This window comes from Lagopus muta, chromosome 6 (genome assembly GCF_023343835.1).
Source record: "Lagopus muta isolate bLagMut1 chromosome 6, bLagMut1 primary, whole genome shotgun sequence".
NCBI classification, from domain to species: Eukaryota; Metazoa; Chordata; class Aves; order Galliformes; family Phasianidae; genus Lagopus; species Lagopus muta.
The window spans coordinates 48,191,906-48,216,383 of record NC_064438.1 but is presented as its reverse complement, the minus strand read 5'-3'; the positions used below and the strand labels follow the sequence as shown (position 1 = coordinate 48,216,383).

The following is a 24,478-nucleotide window of genomic DNA, read 5'->3' as shown; positions in this document are numbered from 1 at the left end:
TTGTAGAGAGCCAAAATGTGGTAAAAACAAACCTGCTAATGTTGGATGGTGGAGCTGGTGGGAAGGAGCAATCTTTATGGAGTACATATGACTTTCATAAACAGACAAAATACAAGGTCCTAAGGAAAGACCCATGGCCTCCAGTGCCAATGAGTGTCACAATGCTCTGCCAAAAGGAGATACATGCTTATGCCTTCCACAGCTGGCAGGAGACCAAGTGCTGTGAAACATCCTGGCTGACGAAGGTCCCCCAGGAGGCTTTTAGAAATGAACCGTTGCTCTCGCAAATGAGAACAGGTCTACCAAATTTAGTGCTAGATGGCAGTTTTCTCCAAGCTGCCCTCAATACCTCAATGGAAATTATCACAATCTATATTTTAAGAAAGCTGTTCCATTAGGAAAAATGTATTTGCAGCAAAACTGTATGACTAAGGAGAAACATAAATCCCTCTCATGAAGAACATGAACCAGTAACGTTCTTACTCATCCAGCAGTCGATCACATTCATCCAGAAGCAGACAGACCCTTCCTGTTTCAGTTGTCCTCACTCTCAGGATCTGGTTTCTTACCTCCCACCTTTGGGGCTATGCAGGGACCTGGCTTGGAGCATCTCTTCTGCAGGGCAGCCCTCTGCAAGGTGAGCAGTATGGAAAGGATGATGCTGCTTCAGCACAGCAAGGAATCCAGGCCAGTAATGGGAGGAAAAGATTGCTATTTAGGCTTCTCACAAGCCTGTTCTTTTCACTAGTAATTAAAGTGACATTTTCCATGCCATCTGTAGAAATTTTGAGGATGCAATCAAGTGATCTGTCAACAGTGCTGGTTCCAGGGATGTAGGAGAAAACAGAACAGCTCCTGCTTCTCTGAGCAGAGCTTGAGGAAATGAGGAGTGCCAGCCTTTGCGGGACAGGATCTCTGGTCTCCCTTATGAACTCTTGTCACCTTAATCATTTTGAAGGGAAAGAACATATTCTAAATTTAATTCTTTTGAAGAACAAATTTAATCCAAGCTTTTCATATAGAAAATCTGACTTTGTATTAATTAAAAGTTTTTTTTTTTAAAAAAAAAAGTATTTTCTTCATGCATTCAGCATATGAAATATACTTTTTTTTTTTTAGTTCACTAGCATTGAAAAGTTGTTTTTTCTTACATTTATCTTTTTGTGTGCTTTTTTTCTTGTTTGTTTGGTTTGTTTAGTACAGCAACTGACTTTATAGAACTCTTCTGCAGAAAATCAGCTCCTGCTGGATTTTAACCACTTGTCAAACCTCAGCACTACCATCAATATATTAGTAATAATTAATATTCAGGTAATAATTCCAGTAAAAAATATAATTAAGTAGAACAAGGCTGCAGTTTTGCTATAATGTACACCCTTCAGGAATAAAATAAATACCTGAAAACAGTCGTAGGAGATAAACAAAACCATGAAAATCTTCTACTTGAAAATAGGTGATTCTAAATAGCAGATTGATTCTATGCTTGGCTTCTAAGTACATACAAGAGGGAGGAAAGTCTTCTGAAATCATAGGTACTGCTTTCTGAGTAGTTTAAGACTGAGTTAAATAGCTATCTTCAGCTCCAGTAGGTAATCACTCAAAAAATCCTCATGCTCAGGGATACACAAGATCCTCATCTTGGGCAAATGTGGCAGTTTTACACCAATAGAATCATGGAAGGAGGGCGAGGAGGAAGGAGCTGAAAGTAGATGCAAAGTCACAGATACTGATAGTCTAGAATCAAAGCAGCAGCATAAATAAGGATGCAGAAGGAAACCAGGAATTCAGCCCCCAAATGACCAGAGGTCACTGGCTTTGTAAGCAGTTAAGGAGAGCAAGACGTGAAGGCAAGGTCTAACTAGGGTAGATGTGCTCTGGGAGCTGAAGTCACAGAAGAGCCTGAAATGAGGGGAAGAGAGACAGGAACTGAAGCCTAAGAAAGCTGAAAGGGACAAGCTGAATGCTTGATAGATGACAGCAATGGGGATGAATCTCTCTTTTTTTTTTTTTTTTTTTTTTTTTTTTTTTTTAAGTTAAACCTGCTTCAGCCAAGTTCAAAGGCATAGAAGGATGTGAAGCCCAGCCATCCCTGTAAGTTGGAGAGCTATCCTTGTGCTGTATGGAAAGGCGAAGAAAAGGCAACTGCTGCAGAAACAGCATCAGATGAAGGAACATAGGTATAGGAGTCCTAACTGCTGTTGGAAGATTGAAATAAGTTGAAAAATAAACCCTTTCTTTGCTCTCCTTCTATTTTTAGAGGGGAAAAAAAAAAAAGGACATATCTGAGATAAATAAATACAAGAACCAAAGAACAAGGGTGGAAAAACAGGGAAGAGCTGAAGATTATACATAACAATGGTTAAATTGTGTAGAATTTCATGGATAATGAAAGGCAAATAACTTCAACAGTCTTCAAAAGGATATTTGGCTCCAAAAGTTACTCATCATTTGCCAGTTCTGCTAATACATTTGTCTTGTTTTCATAGAGGAACAAAGAGAGATTGAACAGTGAAAGTTAGAAACAGAGGAGCAGCAGGAACTCATGTGGGATGGGACTGTTGATAATCCCCTTTGATTAGTAACCCTAGGGATAAACTCCGTTATTTCTTTTAAGGAATAATAGCTTTAAGTGAAGAAGGGGATCCCAAATACAGCCAAAGAGGAGCACAGGAGAAGGGAGATGATAAAGGAACGGCCAACTCAACTGACAGCTCTTGTTTTCTCTGCTGCAACAACAAGGGAACTACTATTCTGAAAGCAAAAAAAAAGCAAGAACTTGAAAGGGTCCATGTGCTAAAGCAAAACAATTAATAAGCACGAGGTATGGTGACAATCAACTAGCTATCTACACAAAACCTGGCATTTGAATATTACAGCTTCTCTGGACTGGATTAACATTAGGAAGAGTAGAAATATGCCTTAATTTCACAGATGTCAAACAGTGGGAGATGGATGTTGCCACTGCAAGAAGCTGTTCCACTACTACTCTGTCCATGTATTTCCTTCACATTGCAGCTTCCTCTGCCTTAGTACAAACATTCACACAGCCACATCGCTAAACCCAAGGAGACACCGAGGAAACACATTTGCTGTTCTGTAATTCTCCTAATGTACATCTCCATTAACTCCTGTAGCACTGTATGGGACGGGAATAAGAAGCTGGGAGTAAAATCTCTTCAGCAACAGCACTAAACATCATCTGTCTGAAGCGACTGACATCTTGGTTTCAGTCTTACCTGAGGACAAGCTCCTAACACAGATGTGTCAGCAGTCCTTGCTGCAAACATCACCCTGTGCAGTGGAACGACCCTCCTCTCAGTCAAGCACTGAGAAATGTTATGTACTAGCAGGCAGAACCAAGGAAGCCTATGGGTGAAAGCAAGCAGTGTGTACTTCTCCCTTTCTGTGGAAGCAGAGCTTCACTCTCCACGTGTGGAGTTCATGTTCTCAGACACGTGCTAATGCATGAAATTACATATCACATATTTTATTCCCAAATACTTCCAAAAACTACTCTAATCTTAAATTCACAAGTGTACATCATTAGATAAAAGCCTGTCTCTTCTAGCATTTAATGTTAAGCAAATATATTGTACTACACAGTAAGAATACAGTTGAAAATTCATTTTAATACATGTTTATTGGTGTCCTGCACTTTCAGTGTAGGAGGTTGGAGATGTAATAAAAAAAAAGCTTCAAAATTTATTGATTCCATTTCATTTAAATCACTCTAAACAACCAGTGCTTTAGAGTCCAGAGAATTAACGCGTCCATTACGAGCAAAATTTTAATATCTTTTTCGAGTCCACTGAAGACTCCTCTCTCTTAAAATTCTTCAGATACATTCCCCAAAGTAAACAATACATTTCAATCTGTGTCACAATCACCATTGGTAAGGCCTTCTTAACCATTTTATACCACCTCCACTATTACTTCATTGCAAAACACAATCTTATTTCGTACTATAAATATCCATCCATGCACAAAACACAGGGGCCAGAAGTTACACATTAATATTTCATGTAGGTTTGAAGACTTCCTTTACCCTATGCAGGTTTATGGTACACTTAAAAAGATATCTTTAGACTTGGTCTACTTGGTCTTAAAATACAAATATACAATATCCATAAGCATAAAAAAGTAAAGCTGGATTGCCTTACCATTTGTTATGAACTGCTAAAATCTTATACATGTACAATATAGCATCATGCTGATTAATATACATATTAGTTAAATATATCAACCAATAACGGGGATGTGGTCAAGCTTTTTGTTTCGTTTGCAAAAAGAAATTTGTCATATACAAGTAAAAAGATTTTTAATTGAAACTTCTCCGGAATACCTGAACCACAAAGGCCATCTGTAAACCCTGCTGAGATAGTCAGCTCATCATACCTGCTGCTCCACTCCTCTGAAAAGGAATATAACTCTTCACAGGTGGTACTCAAAGTGTGCTACTCCCAAGAGAACGTACATTTGCCAGCATTCACATTTGCAGATCCAGAACACTACTGCTTGCATCTCCTTTATGCTTTTTGCATCGACTCCTCATCCTCTACCAGAAGCAATTCAGTACCTTGACATTGCCAAAGATTTTTCTAAATAAGTAGATATACAGTACAAAGTGTAGATAGTGAAACAAGTAAGCACATATATACAGTTTTTGAAAGGCATTTTTGTGACCATTTTAGCAGTGTTTATAGATAACATTTAAGATAGTCACATTCCGCTGATACCGCTGCATTGCAAACTGTCAAGCCACATTTCAATATTAAACTTGTACTGCATTGTATATTGTACACAAAAGAAAAACAATCATTCTTAAGGTGTGACAACAATGAAAAAAATCACTAAACTGAGTAAAGTAACCAGCACAGGGCTTAATTTTCCTGAGGTTTGTAAGAATTTTTTAAACAAAAATCACAGTGACCAGGCTAAACTGCAAACATACTGTTAAGTTTTAAATATACAGTTTATACAGAAGTTCTGTGCATGGTCGACTCAACTGTGCACGTTCACAAAGATGTTTCTTCTAGATGACTCGCCACTGCATAATACTTGTATCTTTTCCACCTGTGGAGATGAGATGGGTATCTTCACAGAGAAAGTCTACGTTAGTTACATGACTACTGTGTCCACCATACACATGGCTGGGAGCCTAGAAAACACCACAGAAGTGAGAATGTAAAGCGTCCTGAAAACACACCATCATAACATTCAAGCTACAATGAAACCAAAGCTTCCTATCACTCTTAAAATACTCCAATATTAAATTAAAATTTAACGTTACACTTAAGTAAATTCCTTTGGAGGATACTTAACCATGCTTTTTCATTTGTAAATAGGAAAACAACACTTAATACATTTCTCTAAGTTACAAAAGTGAATTGTTTTGAAATTCCTTACCCTAAACTGCGAACACGGATATGAGAAGAGATGCACTTTGCCAAAATCATCCCCAGTTGACAGCAGTTTCCTCCCATGTGAACGGCAAACAGCATTGATATCTGTTCCATCTGAACCTTCAGGCCACACACCTGAAACATGGAGGACTAATTAAGTGCTTCTATAATGGAAACAGAAGTGGCTGAAGTTTTTGTTTAAATATTGTTACTTGTTTAAAAAACTATAGAAGTAACTGCAGCTGAGTTAGTATGCATCCTTCAGAAGCAGCAGAAGAGCAGGTCCTAACAACAGGAAATCAAGTACACAAATATTTCAATTTCTCCAGTCAGCAAAGTGCTATTTACTCTACAAGGAAAAAAAAAAAAAAGGAAGAAACTGTGCTGAATCACAGACATGTCTCAGAGCCTAAAAGAATCTTGGTATGTTTATGTACCAAATAACACATCACTGCTTTTGTTTTCTCTTCTGTTTATTAACAGAAGTGATAAACATTTCTTCACATTACTGCAGCCTTAGTAACTATCCACGTACGACTCAATGTACTTTGTGTGTATTTGTTTACTTCTTGACTTATGGTTCAACAAATTATATGGTTTTAAATGTTATTTAATAATTAATCCCTCAAAAAGAAACAGACTGCTCTAAAATTGTAAATGCTTTTCTTTAAATACTGTTACTTACATAAGTAACTCTTCCTCACATACTCTACTCCTTGCTGCCCTTGCAAAAACTGTTGCTCTAAGATTCAACTGTGGACACCACCATGCAAGGAAGAAATCTTTAACACTTTCAAATTCCACTTGAGTGCATGCTCTCCCTTCTCTGCCATTATGCTTCAGGATGAGGCATTTGCTGCTCCCTGCTGCTTTTCCTACCCTTTTCCTTAAGGACACCCATGGCAGGGCAGGCACACTCAGTTTTCCCTTACCCCTTTCCCATCAGAATGGGAATCTATCCCTACTGTGGAACAGTAGCTAAACAAACTAGCTTGGATTTGCATGCAGTTCTTCCCAAATGTAATCTTTGCATCCCTCCACAGAAGCAAAAAAAAAAAAAAAAAAAAAAAAAAAAGCAGTAAGAGGAAGTGATTTCATCATGTCTTTATGCAAGTGATCTTTAAGAAGTTGCACATTATTGTAAATACAATGAAACGGTATTGATTTGCCAGACTGCCAGTTACTCACTATTCTGACCTGTGTGGGAACATCTCTTTGCTACATAAGGGATACCAAAATAAAAGGCAGGGAAGAAAGAGAAGGAATGCACAAAGAAGAAATGCAATAACTGCTACTGGTGAATGCTACGTAGAATGAAGAGACACAGAAAAGCTGTTTTAAATAACTGCCTTGAGAGAAAACAGGCTGAAAAGCAGACAGGAGCTTTCTCAAGATGTTTTGATGATAAGCTGAGAACCCCCAAAAGAAGTGGTTTGAAGAACAGAATTGTTATTTCAAAACAGGGAAAGAATTATATCAGTTTTGTTTGTTTTACTTTGGGAATGCTGTGCTCTTTCAAAATGACTTCAGTGCCACACTGTTTTTCTTAGTGCATAAGTTAATCACATTTGCTGAAAAATTAGCCCAGTTTTTCTCCCCCATCCTCTGCAGAAATGATAAGAGACCACTTCCATCCTCTCGTTTGAAGAATGATGCCATGCTCTTCTCTTTTTGTAAATTCATTCATTCCATCTCCTCTCACAGAACAATATATAGATGTGTAATTATTCTTGTTTGTCAGCACTTGGGCTATGTTATCTGTTGGTCCCATGCATAAAAGCCAGAAGCAGTATTCCAGCTGTTACTGAAGCAGATGCTGATAAATGGACAATTATTTCACATTTTGCATGGCATCCTTTTCATTACATGCCCCTCTAATGCATCTGCCTTTTTTAATAACAGCATAATAGTGTTGAGTCATTTTCAGTTCACATGCAAGAGTAATCTGATCTTTCTGCACAGAGCTGCTCTCTTGCCTGTTAGCCTCTATTCTCTATTTGTACAACTGGGTTCTGCTGTTCAAGGCTTACAACCTTATGTCTCCCATAGAATTACCTTATTTTTTCATACCATTCTTCTGTTTGTCAGCTTACTAATCCTGCAGCTTTGTGCCACCTACAAATTACATTCACTTATCATCCATGCTATTCAGAGTCTAAAATAAAATTCATGGTACAGCCTCCTAGACACTTTTCAACCAGCCAGCCTCATCTCTGCTTTGCTTGCAATGCTTTGATGTTTTTCAAAGCCCTAACATTTCTTCTATTCCTGTTCTTCATCCTCAAAAACTGATTTTTCTAAAATAGAGACAAAACAAACATGCAATATGACCTAAGGCCTTTGGTTCTGTACCCAGCAGCCCAAGGTGCTCTTTGCAAGAGCCTACAGATCAGGAAGCCTTTTCTTTTGTCCTGTGCACGTGTTTGTATCACTAATATCCCACACTGAATGCATTTCCTTACATGGTGCTGATTTTCAAGTAGTTCTAGGCTGACTGTCTTGTTTCCATACCTGAAGACAGGTGTTCAACAGATCAACGTTCATTTTCCATTTAGCCTTGATTATGATGAACTGCAAATGCTACGCATGTTTATCTGTGATTTTTAACACGGTTCTACTTGAGTGAGAAAATATCCCTACTTCAAGTCAGCCAGCAGTTACTGAACTACCAGTATCCTAAATATCTCCTGTCCTAGATGACATGGTTGCATCTTCTACAGCCAGTGGGGCAATCCTGGCAAACATTTTAAAACTGCTCATATTGGCTGCTCAGAGGCCACAATGTACTGAAGGACAGAGTGACTTTCAGCATTACTAGACTTGCTTCCAATTTATAATTTATAAGATTCTTCAGTTTATTTTTAAAGCCACTAACTTTGCACTTTATCCTCTCCACATGGGCTCTGAAGTACATGAATTGACAGATATTAATTCCACCCTTTTCCATGTTTCCAGTATCTTACTGCTTCTCGGTAAGGTCCTGAAAATAAATACTGATGGTCTTGAGATTATTTTTATCAGTTGTTTCTAGAGATATAACAATGTTTGTCACAGTCTGATACTTTGAAAAATACCTAAATTTGAAATTAATTCCTCCCTACCCAAAGTACAGGCCTTACTGATACTAAACTGGGGTAGCCCCAGGTTATAGGTCTTCTAGTTAAGACACATACAGGAAAAAAAAAAAGTCTTCACACCTCAGCTTTCACAGTATCAACTCTCCTCTTCCTCCTCTCCATGCAGCATCTCAATACTGTTCCTTCAATTATTACTGTACATGCCACAACTGTACGGGATATTTGGTTCATTCTCCAACAGATTCTACTCTCAGTATTCCTCTTCCTTTTAGGTTTAACCAGTTTAACAGTTTAACCAAGTTGCTGTCTTGCAACCATTTCTATCTTTCCTCTGTTCTAGCAGTGTTTCCAATCACCAGATTAGTTAAAAATTACTACACTTCCCCAACTCCTGTTTTCCAACTTCAGATATTCCCAGACAGAACTTTGGATTAATGCATTTTGCCTCTCTGAAGTCCATTAATTTCATTTTGTTGCTTTATTTTCCATCCTGTATAACCTCCCTGATTCCAGTAATTCCTATACAGGATGTGTTCACACACTCAGTAAGTTCATTCCACCTCAATTGAATTCTGCCTGGAGTAAACTCCCCTCTAGTTCCTCATCTATTTTCCCTATGAAAATAGTTTGGAGACCTTGCTGGGTAGCCACTGCACTGCAATTCTTTTCCCCAAAGACACTGAAATTGTTAAAATTTCACATCCAGTTCCTGTGCTTAAAGCAGCTCCTGTGCTTTGACTGATTCTGCTACATATTAGAAAAATTCAAATCATTTATGCCTCTGTGAGGATGGGCAACCTTGTCCTCACTAAAATTCTTTTTCTTCACCTATAATTATTAAGTTATCCTTGTACCTCTCCAGTCTGAACCTAACACTGTATTTATGAATCATCAATACATACAGCACTGGGTTCTTTACTTCTATATCACATACCCTTTTTGAATAATTTACACTCTTCCACTTTAAAATTTTATTTATTGATTAACTTCCTCACAACTTCTATTACATTAATAAAATAATAATTGTGATAATTACTCATGTTAACATCTACCCTTACTTATTTCTCATACTTGTTGCTTTAACAGCAATACGTAGTTTAAAATAAACCTGTTCTGCATAGAAGGCTAAGAATAAAAACGTCTGCAGTGTTTCCATAGGTTCCCCACACGTGAATCTTTGACATTTAATGCAAAGACTTTGTAACTATCTGTCAGATGTAATCCAACCCCAAGCACTGTGGACTTGAACACATTAACAGTTTTATGAAGGCTTCCATCCCTCGTGTGAGAAAAGCATGATGTTAACATGCAGCCTTGCTCCTCTTACTAAGGCTGTGTTGTTGTGATACTCAAGCAGTGCCTGTCAGTTAAACACTACCAAATTTGAATGTTTCTTCCTGGCATATTGTTACTGCCATCCCATCTTTTAGGCTGTAAAAACATGTCCTTTCTGGCTGGTTTCAAACACATCAGTGCATTTATTCTGCCTGAAACAAAGGCAAAAATCTTCTCTGCTTACTGCTTATACTAAAACAGACTCATCTTTGAACATATTTTATGGCTTCCTATGGCTCTTGCATTCAGCTTTAATGACGATCTGTGTAGTTCTGCACGTACTGTGGAATAAATAAATAAAAATACTGCACACAATAGGACGCAGCTCCTTCAAAAGCAGTAGAAAACTCTTAGAAACAATTCACCATGATTTTATTACACTTTTACTTCTTTCATGTCATTTAATTGTTGCATATTCCATCAAATTGGCATCAAATTACACTGAACTACATAATGATAGGTCTGCCATCCCTTTTGTGTTTGCAAAGTAACCAGCACAAGGAAACCGGTCTGATGAGATTTGGCCCAGTGGCCACATAAATGACTGACAACTCAATAGAAATGGAACCTGAAATTGAAAGAGATGAGAAGGCAGCACTAGTGTGACAGAAAGGGCAGAGTGCAGTTTCTTCCTTTTCCTCTCACTTGTGTCTTAATTTAATATTTATACTTGCAGCTAGCAAGAATATTAAATCACGGCCTTTCTGGGTTGAAAGACAACGACAGATTGCAAAAAGAATGGCATAACAGAAGTTCTGTATTTACCCCTGAAGTATGAATAGTCATGTTTCACAAGAGAAAATTGGCATCCACAATATTTGTGAATAACAAGAATGATAAAAGCTTCTGAGAGGAAAGATACTTACCAAAAACATGGAATCCTAAAGTACAGGTGTACGTGGCCCATTCTATATCTCTTGTTGTTTCAACACTCACTACTTGTTTACAAGCAGAAGGGATCCCTACAAAAAAAAAAAAAAAAAAAGAAAAAAACAATAAGGTATGATGAACACTTAATTTTCAAATCAGATAGATTTTGATTGCAGCAGATGAATTAAAACATATGGTCTATCTTGGCAGCTATATGTTTCATTTAAATTTTAAATCTGAATTAGACTGCATGAACTGTATACAAAATGATTAAGTATGATTTTTACTTACAATACAGGATTTCATAGTCCCCCGAATTAGACACAAGATATTGTGAGTTAACAGACCAATCCAAATGAGTAATGAAGCTGGAATGACCCTACAAGAGAAAAATACAGCATTAACTGAACAGTATCTCTCTCTTGATATAACGACAACCACACTAATAGTGCTACAAAACATACTTATGCTGTCACTGAACCAGGAGGAAAAAGAAAGGTTACTTACCGAACATTTGCCAATTCTTGTGTACTTTCTTCCATTTTCATTCACACCATATATATAAATAGAGTTGTCATGGGAACCTATTGCCAGGAAATTCCCATCTAAAAACACAACATACAACTGTAATTATTCCAGTAGGAAAAGTTATACTATAGGAACTGTACGTAAAGGCTGTGATCTTGAAAAAGGATGGTCTTGAAAACTTTTAGTGTTTGGTGTGTGTGTGTCAAGGCTATTATAACACTGCAAGTTCATATAGAAAATATTGCTATTAGAAATATATGACACTTCTGGAAACAGCAACAGCCCACTTAGAGTTAACTTGATTGCAACAACCTGCACAGTTCAGTTGCATTTGTTTTCCCCTTCCCAGTGAAGCCAGAACAAATGCAGTGAGTAGAGTGGAGGCAGTGGGCTCCAGAGAGTAAGACATCAACCATACAGGGCCAGTGTTACACTGCATATTTATTTTCAATTGAAGTATTTCAAGTGGGAAACAATCTTAAAATAAATAAATGCAAAGAATTAAAAAGCAGCAAATAAATGCTCTCGAACCTGGTGAGTAACGCATTACTGACAGTTGTTCGTTTCCATCTGTGTGTACAGTGACCAAGTCTTTTGTTTCTGTGTCAAACACAAACCACCTGTTGTAAATACAGAAAGAGACTAATAAGCCATTCCATAAGAAATTTAAATTTACTACAACGTTAACCAACTTTTGTTCTGTCAAAAAAGCCTAAGTTTCACACCAGTGAAAGAAAAACAGCAACTCCTACTCATTTTGCTTAATTATTACTATACCAGGACAGTTCCTTTCCAATGTTTTTTAACCAGAATAACTATCTGACATTGATCCAGATAGCAATCCACAGATTTTATTGTTATACTCTTCATTAGAATAAAGGAAAAAAAATTATATTTAATGACCCTTTTCCTTTAAGACTCCTCTATGCTATATTAACAATTCAATTGATGAGTACATCAACTCCTAGAACAAAAGGATCTAGACCATTCTCTTTTGACATGATGATCAGCTTTTTTTACTTTTAATTAAAATTTAATTTTGGTATTATGTACAAGGGACAAATATAAAAATTGCATTTCAATACTTGCATCAAAGCATTAATGACAAAATATAGTGCTGATGATAATCTAATGTAAAGAATCCTCACAAGGCTTCTAACATAATTTTGGGGACAAATAATCAAATACTCTTGGCTCACAGCCTATAAGCATTCTGTATATTTTCACTTAAGCACAACTGCTTTCAGTACTAATGGCAAAGTCTGCCCTCAAGTGACATTAAAGTAGAGGCTGAAATTATGGCAAAGGCACTCTGTTATGACTTGGACAATCCCAGTTAAACCAGGGGTCTGCCACAGATCCAGGATGTGACCAGTGGCTCAATCCCTTGTATAAAACAGAGGTACTATTTTTCACCCTGCTTTTTGTCTGTCTTGTCTACAGATTACACTCTTCAGGCAGAAGAAGCCTCTTCATATGCATTTTAACACTATGTCTAGCACAGCGAGACATTTGCTGAAATTTTGTTAAAGCTTTTTGTCATTAGTGCATCAGAAATAATAAACCACTTATTAAATCTTCAAATGAACATTTCTTTTCTGAGGGATTTCCTTCATGCTGCCTTCTAAGCCTCAGACAAGCTCTCTGTACACACCAGCAAATGTAATTGCTTATCTCAGACTCCTCCATTCAACTCTCCTTTGCCGTGATGGACACAGATTTAACACATAGGTCACTGGTACCATGAGAGCACCTCCCATCCACCATCTGATGCTGACCCAGACTGCCAGTTCTGCCAGAATCTGCCTCCTGGCACTGATCTGAGACTCACACTCTCAGGACAGACACCATTTCCTCATTCCATGTTCATGCAATACTCTGCAAACAGAGCACTACTCCAAGACTAGAATTTCTCATCACTAAAAGAGCACAAATAAATCTCAAATCCAATTCAAATCAGTGGGGGATGAACATATATCAGGCACACATCTGCAAGTCAAGAACACGAACTTGGATGCAGTGAGCTGGAAAAATCGTGCTGTTTGTTGGTGCCCAAGGCATATATCTGTACATCTTACCTTCCAGTTAGCGTCCCTACTGCAACGACAGCTGCTGAAGGATGAAAACCTGAAGACTGCGCTGGATCCTAAAATGTTGCACAAGGAAACATTTGTTTTTAGCAGGCCAACTAATAACAAAGAATAAAATTAGTTATCTTCTGCAGGAACAGAGTAAGCTTCTCTTTCTCATTTTTTCTTTAAGTAGAAATTTGAGAAGAAAAAAATACATTTTTAGCTGACTGAAATATTACCCAATAGATTTTTCTCTCTATACAAGGCTACTGCTTTCTTCACTATCTAATCTAAAAGTAACTTGTCAAAAGATTTCATAGTAACAACACTGGCATTGGCAACTTCTCAACAAATCACAAACAAGTAAGAGAAAAAAAAAAACTTGTTAAATTAGAGTTGACCTAAGAACTAATTACCAAAGCTGCAGTTTACCTGATGCCTTAATGAACAAGTAAGAATATCACTCAAAAGTATGCATCTCTTACAGATTAGTTGCAGATTAGGATACAAACTGAGTTTCTTATTTTTATATGCAATTCTAAAAAGGAGATTATTGTCAAGATAGATAAATAACTCTTTTCTGATTCAAACAGTATGCACTTAGAGAAGAAAAAACAACTCCGATGTAATGGACCCACTGCTGTTGCCATCAGCCTTTCTCAAAAGAATAAATAAAGGTGAGCAAAGCAATTCTTAAACATTTCAGTAAAAATTTTCTAGGAGATTGCTTTATATTTGCAAGACTACAGCTATATATTCATCAAAGCTCATGGGAAGCCATAATCAGCTGCACTCCAGTCCTGTTTTTCAGAGGACACCATGGATAAGCCAGTAGAAACTTTGACCTTTTTGAGCTGATGACTGCTTTGTTCCTGAAACAGCTGCTTATCTGGCTAATAGATCCGTTCAAATTCTCATCTTCAAGTAATGAGATAATTACTTGTAAGTGCTCTCCTCTTTAGAATACAGGAGAGCAAAGTGCCAAATTTTGCACTTCTCTTCTGATTACAGGCCTGAGAAAACATTCCTGTCACAACAAATATATCAGAAATACTGATTATTATTCCTTAAGCTTTATAGAGGCTGTATGCATAAAACCATACCTTTACATCTAGGGAGCCTACCAGAATGGGCCCTAGACAATTTGGTTTAACTTATCAATGATTTTCATAATCTAAGGGTGCTAGTAATAATTTTATGTTGCATTTGGCATTTTGGTAATAATGTGATTTGCAAACACATTGAGATTTTAGCAAGTCTCATGATTTAATGAGCCTGCACTATTCCTATGGACTAAGGCAAGGTAATTTATTTTTAAATCTAAATCACATTATCACATCTTAAATCCTAAAGTGATCAGGAGGTAAGAAAATATAATTACCTGTCTGCCACTCAAGCCAAACTCTTAGTATTTCTGATTCCCATTTTAATAAGAAAACTACTATTATTTCTTTAATTTCTTTGCACCAAACTGTCTTTATAACCTAGGCACTGACCTATGAAAGTGCTGCTTAATTTCGAGAGCAGCAGAACTTTTGATTCGGACTCTTCAATCAATTTAATTCAGCAGCTTTTCACGTCAACAAAAATACAGGTCCTAGAACATATGACCTTGTTTGGACAGAATAAACACCTTTATCTGCATCCCCAAGAGTGATTTAACAAATGCATACAATTGGTACAGGATACCACAAAAGACAGCAAATAGCACTCTGTTAAGACTTTTGATCTTCTTGCATTAACACACATACTGTATTTACTATTATCAGTACTAGCTTTAACTTTAAATGTTATAGGGGCCTGAATAATGAGCAAATTTCTCATGAAAAAAGTTGCATAGTTAAGAGTTTTGAAACCTCATGTGAACTAATAATTATTTATTACATTGCACAGAAAGCAATATGAGATTCATCTGTAAGTTAATGGCTACAGTTTTATTTGTAGACCTGAGTATTTCATATATATACGCATGCCATTTTCTGGCTCTTTTTTTTTCGTGAAACAATTTTTCCACTATACAGAAGAGAGATAAGAAACAAAGAAAAAAAGCTTGGATTATACTGTTCAGTATACTCATCTCCAAAGAATGCACCTATAACAAGATGTGAATAGAAGACTGATTAGAGGAAAAGAAAAAAAGCAACGGTGGCATCTCAAATCAGAAACAAAAGCATCACTTCAGTCTCTGGGAGAAAATAATGTTGTCTTTTGGATAAATATTTAGAGATAGAATTGGTGTCAAAAAATTTGTTCAAAAAAAATCTGTTCCTGGAGATCCATGCAAAAATTAAGATCGTGTTATCACGTAGCCAATAGGAGTGTGCATATGAGCAGATGAGTGCCTAAGTACCACAAAAAACCAAGTCTGTACTCTGTATTCTGTACCTAGACATGAAACTGATATCAGAGACATGACAATACATTCCAAAAGATGTGTTTTCTTTTGTGGATGCAATGTATTAAAATCCCAATAAAATATAGAACACAGATAAAAACTAAAAAAGACACCAAAGGATTCTTTTCTTCTTTGCTTTTCACTATTACCAGCAAGTGCAAACCAGATCAGAAATACTTTTAAATTATAAATACTTCCTAACATTTCCTAGTAAAAAAAAAAAAAAAAAAGTTTTGAGAGTCAGTAACACACCTCAACGTGATGCAGCACAAACATCCACACAACCCAGGGCATAAAAACTTTGGTTTTAATAGTCTTCCATTTTCAGAAAAATTTTTACACCCACTTTTGATTCTTAGAGCTAACACTAAGATACTTCACACCAATAATTGTATTAAAAACTCAAACTGAGAAGCGCTGTAGGAGTCAACTTGCGTTTAAAAACTTGTACCTCTATAATCTTGTTCCAGATAGGACGGTGAGTCGTAGCATCCCAGAGGGTAATGTGTTTGTCATGTCCACAAGTGAAGAACTGAGGTTTAGAGGAATGGACTGCAAGTCCCCACAGCTCATCAGTGTGACCCTATACAAACAAACACATTTTGAAATGAGGACAATAACAATAAAGCTAAGCACGTTTAAAGAAGTTTAAGGTGAGTAAATTACGTATTAACACATTAGAAAACTACGTTAGCATCTGTCCAAAGCAATAACTATTAAGTTACATTTCTTGCCAAAAGTACTGTAATCACAAATGAAATAGATTCATATTTAGGAAACTTATGGTTGACTCCATACTTTTGTAGCTACTACATACCTAAAGACTTGAAAGGCAACAGCTTACCTGGGTTATAGGGAAAAAGTCTCCTGACAGTGTCCCCTGTAGGACAAAATTTCTGGTAGTTCCTATTAGCACAACATCACCTTTTCCTTCAGCCACTGTTCTTATTGGACCAAATTGCTCTGGAATCTGTGTTCAGAACAGACAACATAGTGGTCAGACTATAAGATGATTTGTCAAGTATGACTTTTTTTCTTAAAGGCATATGGCCTAGCAAATGCATTTTAAAGTGCTGCACAGCAAAGAAACAAAATGGATGGAATACACATTCTTGATTTCCAGAAGTTTATAACAGCTTGCATCAAACAATTCTTATCTATAGAACATTATATTTGTAAAGATAAGCCAATAATTTCAAAGAGAAAAGGTTCTTTCACGCAGCGTTAACTTGATCATGTTTTAACTGCAACTATGATATCAGATTAAGTGTTTTCATTCAGAGATATTATCAGGCTTTTTATCACTTGTATACAGTACACCTGCAAGGTATGTGCCTTTAATTGCAGCATAGGTTCTGAAAGATTCACTACTAGCCTCCAATATAAAATGCAAGAGAAAAATGTAAACTTTAAAATATCAAGGAATACTAAAAAAGGTGAACAGGTTATTAGGTACCACAGGCTTATTATCAGAGGATATCACATTTTACTGTGGATTTGTTTCTTCACAGAATGCGTATCCGAAAGGAAAGAAAATGATTTCAAAAGGCAGTTTGAATTTCAGTTTGAGTAACAGAGTAAATTTAAAGATAGGTGATTTCACCTCAGTTTTGTGAAGTTTTTGGTAATTTCCATTCCAAGATATTAACTTTCGGTCTTTTCCTCCTCCTGACACTAGCGTGCCATCTCGCAGCATGCAGAGTGCAAATATTCCACCCTCATGTGCCCCTTGAACCGCATGGCTTATTCTGTTGGTGCCTGGATATAAGGAGAAGAAACACTGCTAGTGAAGCACTCAGCTTAATAGCTCTTTTTTCCCCGGGCTTTATTTCTTTCTCCATTTCTCTACCTGCCAAGGATTGCACCTAAAGAATGCTAATGGTAGGAATGGAGTGTTGTGCCAAAACACTCGTATCCACAAAAGAGACTACATGAGTCCTAAGAATATATTCTCCTGCATGGCAAAAATGAGAAGTATTCATACTCCTAGCCAAATACAAATAAAGCTCAACAGGTTCCCTTAACGCTTTTCTTGGGAAGTTGACTTCATGTTTGATCTGAAGTAGCACTACACACATTATTAACAACAAAACAACCCAATCACTTTTTATCATCCAAGGACACCTCACAGTCATCAGAAACCTTGCTTGTACTGAAGACAAGGCGACAAGACTTTTCTGGTCTAGCATAAGGTGTTGAATCACATCCCAAGAGAGCCAGTACCTCTTTATTGATGAATGTAGTATTTTCAAGTACCTATTTAGCATCAATACACCTCTAAAACAACTACATTAAACATCTCTAACTTGAGAATTGTTACAGTTATGAAATATAAATAAATTATTTGTGGTTCTGTTACTTAAAAATGTATTAAATGTAGCCCAAGTGAGGGATGGGTGCAAGTTAGGAAGAAAGAATTGTTCTGTCAGCCACAGAATCACATTTCCTTCTAGCCACACCTATGGACACAACGTGTCAGCTACAAATGCTTTCAAATAAGGGAACTTCTCCCTAGGGCTGCTCTGTACTGGTGGGATCAGTCCAGCCCTGAACATAAAGCTCTGAGTGAAAAACAGCAAAAACATAGAAAATTAGTTGCACTAAGCTGTACTAAAGTAAGAAATTAAAAACAAAGGTGGTGGCGTTTGGGTTTTTTGTTTTTGTTTTTTTTTTGTTTGTTTTTGTTTTTTTCCAACTCCAAAAAACAACAGAGGCGAGGAGATAGAAAGTAATTCCCTTTTGTTTCTGGGATGGGGTCAGGACAGATCACCTGCAGCCAAAGTAGAAAAGAGCACTGGCATGAAGCAAATTGGCACCTGAGCACTGCACTGACCCTGCCACGCCAGCAGCTGCCACTATCTCCCTTGTTTGTTGTCAGTCCAAAATAACCAAGAGCAGGAAGGGGAGGGACTACACAGTTTCTTATTTTCATTGCAGTGCTCAAATGTCTTGGTTTAAAGGAAAAAGACAAGGAGAATAAAAAAAAGAAACTGAGGTTCAAAAACAACACTCAGCTCCATCCACAACAGTGCCATAATATACCAACTGCCCAAAAGCACAAACAGAAAACTAATAGCTTCTTAGCTAATAGTCCTCAGATGGCAAAAGTCTACAAAAAACAAATGAGTAAGGTCCAACTGTGTAACTGATTCACCGTGCTGCTTCCAGGTTGTCTGTCCCTCACTTTATGTATTTTGGGAAAAGGCACAAAGTAAACAAGGAGCCACTGTCATCCATATTCCTTACTCTTTTACTAATAAGCTTCCTTTAGGAGATTCTCCTTATTTCTATGCACTGCATCTCACATACTAAGTAAATGTTTAGGATATCGCTACTGTTTGTCTTCCAGCAGAATTTGCCTTCTGCTGCTTAAAATAGTCTTCTCTTACTAGAAAATGTATCTTAAGAAGTTTGTCCTATTCATCTGTTCTTTTGAAATAAAGCTGCAGAATTCAATTCCACATGCATATATTTTAACCTGGCATCCTAAGGAAACAAACCTATTTGTTCTCCTTTAAAGGATATGTCAACAGGCATAATTTTTGCAAACACAATACAGAGTGGTGACATAAGTAAGAGTTTGAGATCATCGATTATGTTTAACAGTGTTTCTTGTTATCATCTTGATTAAGGAAATTAATTTTTCCTGACATTTCTTACTGTCATTAAAATTCTTATTTACCAGTAAAGCTTTGTGATTCAACATTTGATCACAAGGAACATTTCTACACAACTTTGTGTTGCGGCAGTCAGGTGTAAGTTTTTTAAGAGCTGGAGAATTCAGACTGGAATGGCTTTTACAAAGCACAAGATAAACAGAATTTATTCTTCTTAAAATGAGAATACACTGAAGTGTAATATAAAATTCAGAGTTGTTTATAATAAATTTTCACTATTAACTTCAATCTTTTCTTACCTTTCCCCCAAATCAAAATGTTTCCACTCGAGTCTCCTGTAATAGTATCACCATTTTCAGAAAAGGTCACACACAGGACAAACTTTGGCTTCTCTTGTTTCTGTATGGTTATGAAAAATATACACTCACAGCACCACACAACCCATTCTTAACTGTATGCATTTGAGTCATTTAGTTTAGTCTTATATAATTCTACTATTAATCAGATGGAGTTAAGAACATTCCTACAGTCTAAACAGTCAATATGAGCATATGAATCAATATGAGAATATGACATCACTTGAGGATGGAGTCCTAAAATGACACTGTTCAGCTACAAGTTATGGATGCATCCAGTGAGGTTGCCTGAACCAAGACCTGGAATGTTCAAATATGAACAGAATTACTTCCATATCTCAAACTCTTAAAGTATTTAGAAATGGCCAAAGATGAATGCAAGCTTTGTTACGAGTATTTTTAACAACAAGTATTATGAGAATGTTTGGCTGCAATATAAAGCTTAAGAAATCACCTCTTGAAAGAATCCTAAGGTTTGATAACAGAAATTTTGTTTTGAGACCCTGAATTTAAAGTGCTGGCAGCAACAAATAGCAAAAAATGTATAAGAGGACAAATTTTACAAGCTAATAATGTTTCAAGATATTATTTACAAAGTTTATTGACTGCTAGTTTGCATGGTCATACATAGCTAAACAGTTTTTTTTTTTTTTTTTTTTTTTTTTTACTATACTTGCAATTAACAACTCCACAAGCAGTTAACTGGGCCCTACTGTAGTTATCTACAGTCACTGCAAACATTGCTCCTTTGTGCATGCCACTGCTGTGAAGCTTAGTCTGTATTTAAGAACAAAGCCTTATCAAGACCTTGAAATGAAAATATTTATCAAATAGCATCCAGCTCAATCTGGATTTTATTACGTATGCCTACGTATCTGAGCAGAACAGAAGTAAATCAGAAGATATTCACAGAATTTATAACTGCACTAGGAGGGAGATTGTCTTCCCTCCAATCAAATAATTTAAAAAATAATTTAAAAAGACATCTCTATTTCTCTTAACTTGAGGTAAGCATAAGGAGTTTTAAAGTAATCTTATTTTACAGGTACTATTTTATTTTTAGGTACTATAAAGAATATATGAAAAGGAATACAACTGCATTTCTAAATTTCGTTGTAGTGACAATCCATGCAAACATCCAGTGGGCAAAGAAATTACTTCAGCACTTACCAGCCCTGAAAAGAAGCTCAAGTTGCTTTTACATTGCACTCCAAAGACTTATTCATCATAACTGATGATAACACAAGTGCAGTCTACAGTTCTATAAAGTTTCAAGTTTAATCATGATCATGCTGCTTTGATTTCCTCAAACCTTACCTCCATATGATTGTACAATTAGTATAAACAAAATTAAAATTTTACCTCAAATAATCCTTGCTTTTTAATAAGGGAATTCCCTTCTAGCGTCCAAAAATAAAGATGTGATTTTCCACAAGTAACTATTATATTTGTATCAGTAGGGTGAAAATCTGCAGCAAATACAGCCTCATTAGAGCACTTGAAAGAAAAAAGAAAAACAGCGTATCAAAATTTAAAACTCAAAAAAAACAAAGATGAAATTATTCTCTAGTTAGATAAATTGATCAACTCCTCATACAAGAAAAACTTTTAATCCTCTTATTTGTCAGAGTAGATTAAGGTGTTTTAATAGAATATTCTGAAGAAAAACAGCCAAAAGACATTGTGTTTTTAAGTTGGTATCTAAGGTTATCCTTCAAAACTACTTCAGCTAGTGCATAGCTCTTTATGAAACTTAGTTTAAGATGTTTCTTTTCAGCACTTTGTCCTCCCATTGAGGCATAGGCCTTTCTACTAAATTCAAGATTGAACACAGCATTTTTATTTTTATTTTTAATAAAAAAGCTATTTGGGAAATCAATAGTGAAAAGAAACATTCCCTTTCCTCATGTTCTTTGATTTTATAAAATGGAAAGAGCTAAAAAGGCACAATGTCTTCTTTATAAAAGACATTTTATGATGAAAAAATTCTGATCTACACGTAAGAGCTTGGTACAAATATCTTATAGCAACACCTTCACATCTGCCAGCTTTTCTTCCTTCTGCCAGTCCCACACAGAAAGCACGTGGTCATTTGAGTCATCCACTGAGCAAAGGCTGCTTCCTCCATTCTGTTGCAAAACATGGAAAACATTAATGTAGCAACCAATAAACATTAGAAACATACAGGAAAACATTCAAAATAATTAAATACATATAGATGAATATGACTTATTTACCAGTTTGCTGCAATTCTAATTATCCTAGAGAATTTCCTGAAATGTAATTATTCACTGGACTTTTAAAAGGGATCTAGAAGAGGAACACTTGCAAAGTGCAGAAAATCAGATTTCATAAGGAATGAAGTGTCTCTCTTTAAAAATTTAGTGACAGATCTTCCCAAAGCAAACTACACATCATCATCTGCACCTCTGAGGTTTTTCCTGGTGATTATACTGAGTTTGTTTCTTGGCCAATTACTTCTTGCCAGATCTGCTGTGGATACAGGGAATGATTTTACTCATTATATATGAATAATGGATCAAAATTAGGGAACAAAATAGAAAATAAATGACTTATTTCTGACAGACATCTTTTTCATAATTAGGTCTTCTGTCAGCCTTTCTAATCTTAACAGCCCTAATCAGTTTAGCCTTTCTTCATGTACCAGATTAGCTAGATCTTCCCCACACCCATTTTTCTTGATTACTTGATGAAGATCCAACTGATACTCAGCGTAACTGAGGGGAGATGATGACATCACAGGTCTCAGTAGCAACAATTGTATAACCACTGACATCTTTTTCCAAGTGGCAGCTATACAGAAAGGTAGCATTCAGACCATTTTTTCTTATCTTGAGGGATTAATTCCTAGTTTTCTGGCTATAGTAGAATAAATAATCAAGAGATATTTGAATAGGTTGGAAAGCAGTAAGACGTGCATATTTATCGCATTGTTGGTGGTATTAACCACACTAGCTTTGACTGCACCTGAGCTTGCTGGAACAGAACAAGCCTATGGTTACACAAGCATTCCTTTGGCAGCAATTCTGAGAGTTTTGTATCTGCCACACATAGCACAGCCACTTGTTGCTGCCAGCACAAAAGTTTGGGCTATCAACAGGGCTGTTCCCTGTTTAGGGAACAGATTGGTTTTGGAGGAAAAAGAACGAAAGAGGCCCAAACAAACTACTTCATTTTGTATTATAAAAGTTTGCTTGGTTGCTTTTGTGATGGATTAGCTCCCTAGTACATATCTCAGACACTGCTACAGAAATAATTGTGCCAACACAAACCAAAAGGAGACAGACAGGAATTAGCAGCCTGAAGACAGGGCTGTCTGAAATGAGAAAAGCAACACTGCTATAGAATGGGAAGTGATGCTTGAAACAATGCTATGACTGTGAAATCACAGCATAAACACATTAAACACTCACTTTCTTGTGACATCTGCCAATAACAATACTCTACTATAAAGCAAACATTATCCTCCAAAGCTGATCTTGATCTGCATTCTTTCACCTTCAGCTCTCCCAATTTACTCCACACTTTAATTCCTATAAAATATTGTCACCAATAAGTTTCATGTACTTGTGGAAACTTTCACTGATGTACATTTTGCCTATGAAACACATAATTTACTCCTCTCTTTTTTTGAAATGTCAATGAGACAATTGGACAGCAATATATACACTCTTTTCTAAACTTGTGTGACAGTTTACAAACTCATGTTTTTATACAGGACTTAGATACCACGTATGTCATCTTTTTTTTTCACCTTGGTGGACAAGAATTTAAAGTATGTTGCCATGAGGCTAACCACTTGATTACAACTCTTTAATGCCCTTTACCATATGCCTTTGCTGCTTTCAAGTGAAAGATTTTGCCTCTCCCATGGTACTCCCACTTTCTAAGTCCACAATCTGAGGCACAGGCCAATATAAAGGTCTTTCATTAGTCTTTCTGGGAGAAAAAACAACACTAAGAAAGTAACTTAATTTTATTTAACAGAGGGAGAATCTCAATTAGATGATTAAAGAAAAAACATAAGTTCTTCTACAAACATCTGTCCCTGAAGAAATTGACTCCACGTTAGGGTATGCACAAGGTAGACCTCTAAGACTGCTGAAATACTGCTAACTTTAATAATGGCAGAAATTGCTGGAAACAACTGTAAGCTCTCTTCCTCTAAATAAGCAGCTTAAGAAAAGAGACTAAAAGAAAGTTTGGACATTGGTTTTGTTAAGGAAGCTAGAATTTGCAAGGCTCCATAGACCTGTTTAGCAGACATTCTCAATATGAATATTGTTTTACTCTACTTACAGATTTAGAAAAAGCAATGCAAGTGACAGCTCGGTCAAAAAAACCCATTCCAATGACATGCAGCGTGTTCAGAGTTACAGAATCCCAAACACGTACGTGTGGTGGTAATTGCTGTAAAAATAGACACAGACATAACTGTTGAAACAATTTTGGACAAAAACATCGGGATTAAAAATAAAATTGTGAGTGCATCCAAAAAACATTTTAATACAAGTTATGAAAGCTACTGGAACTTGTCTAGAGTTGACCACATACACTATAAATTATTTGCTCATTACTATGCCTAGAGCCAATATCTAGAATTGACCATCCAGAGTGTACAGCATATCAAATCTCATCCATCTCTGCTAGATCACAGAAGTTAATGAAGAATATTCAAGTGTCTGTAAAGGGAAAACTTATTGATAGCATTGCAACACAGGACCTACCGGCAGGTCCAAGATCATCAAACATAATAATTCATATCATAGAATGGCTTAGGCTGGAAAGGAAATCATCAAGCTCCA

At 36.4% G+C, this 24,478-nt stretch overlaps 1 protein-coding gene across 7 annotated transcripts in view; it reads right to left on the bottom strand.

Annotated features, from left to right (window-relative positions):
* Positions 1-3,621: 3,621 nt before the first annotated feature.
* EML1 (EMAP like 1) overlaps positions 3,622-24,478 on the bottom strand; it is a 119,927-nt gene continuing 99,070 nt past the window's right edge. For all 7 annotated transcript variants that reach the window (XM_048947817.1, XM_048947815.1, XM_048947816.1 and 4 more), the window contains 14 exons: positions 23,973-24,083; positions 21,686-21,781; positions 21,015-21,149; positions 19,596-19,695; positions 17,283-17,437; positions 16,524-16,649; positions 16,131-16,262; positions 13,291-13,358; positions 11,744-11,832; positions 11,192-11,289; positions 10,976-11,063; positions 10,681-10,776; positions 5,407-5,537; positions 3,622-5,158 (listed from right to left, as the gene is read on the bottom strand). In XM_048947817.1, the coding sequence (XP_048803774.1) occupies positions 5,033-5,158; positions 5,407-5,537; positions 10,681-10,776; positions 10,976-11,063; positions 11,192-11,289; positions 11,744-11,832; positions 13,291-13,358; positions 16,131-16,262; positions 16,524-16,649; positions 17,283-17,437; positions 19,596-19,695; positions 21,015-21,149; positions 21,686-21,781; positions 23,973-24,083 (1,551 nt within the window). In that variant the 3' untranslated portion in view covers positions 3,622-5,032. The remainder of the gene's footprint in view (positions 5,159-5,406; positions 5,538-10,680; positions 10,777-10,975; positions 11,064-11,191; positions 11,290-11,743; positions 11,833-13,290; positions 13,359-16,130; positions 16,263-16,523; positions 16,650-17,282; positions 17,438-19,595; positions 19,696-21,014; positions 21,150-21,685; positions 21,782-23,972; positions 24,084-24,478) is intronic.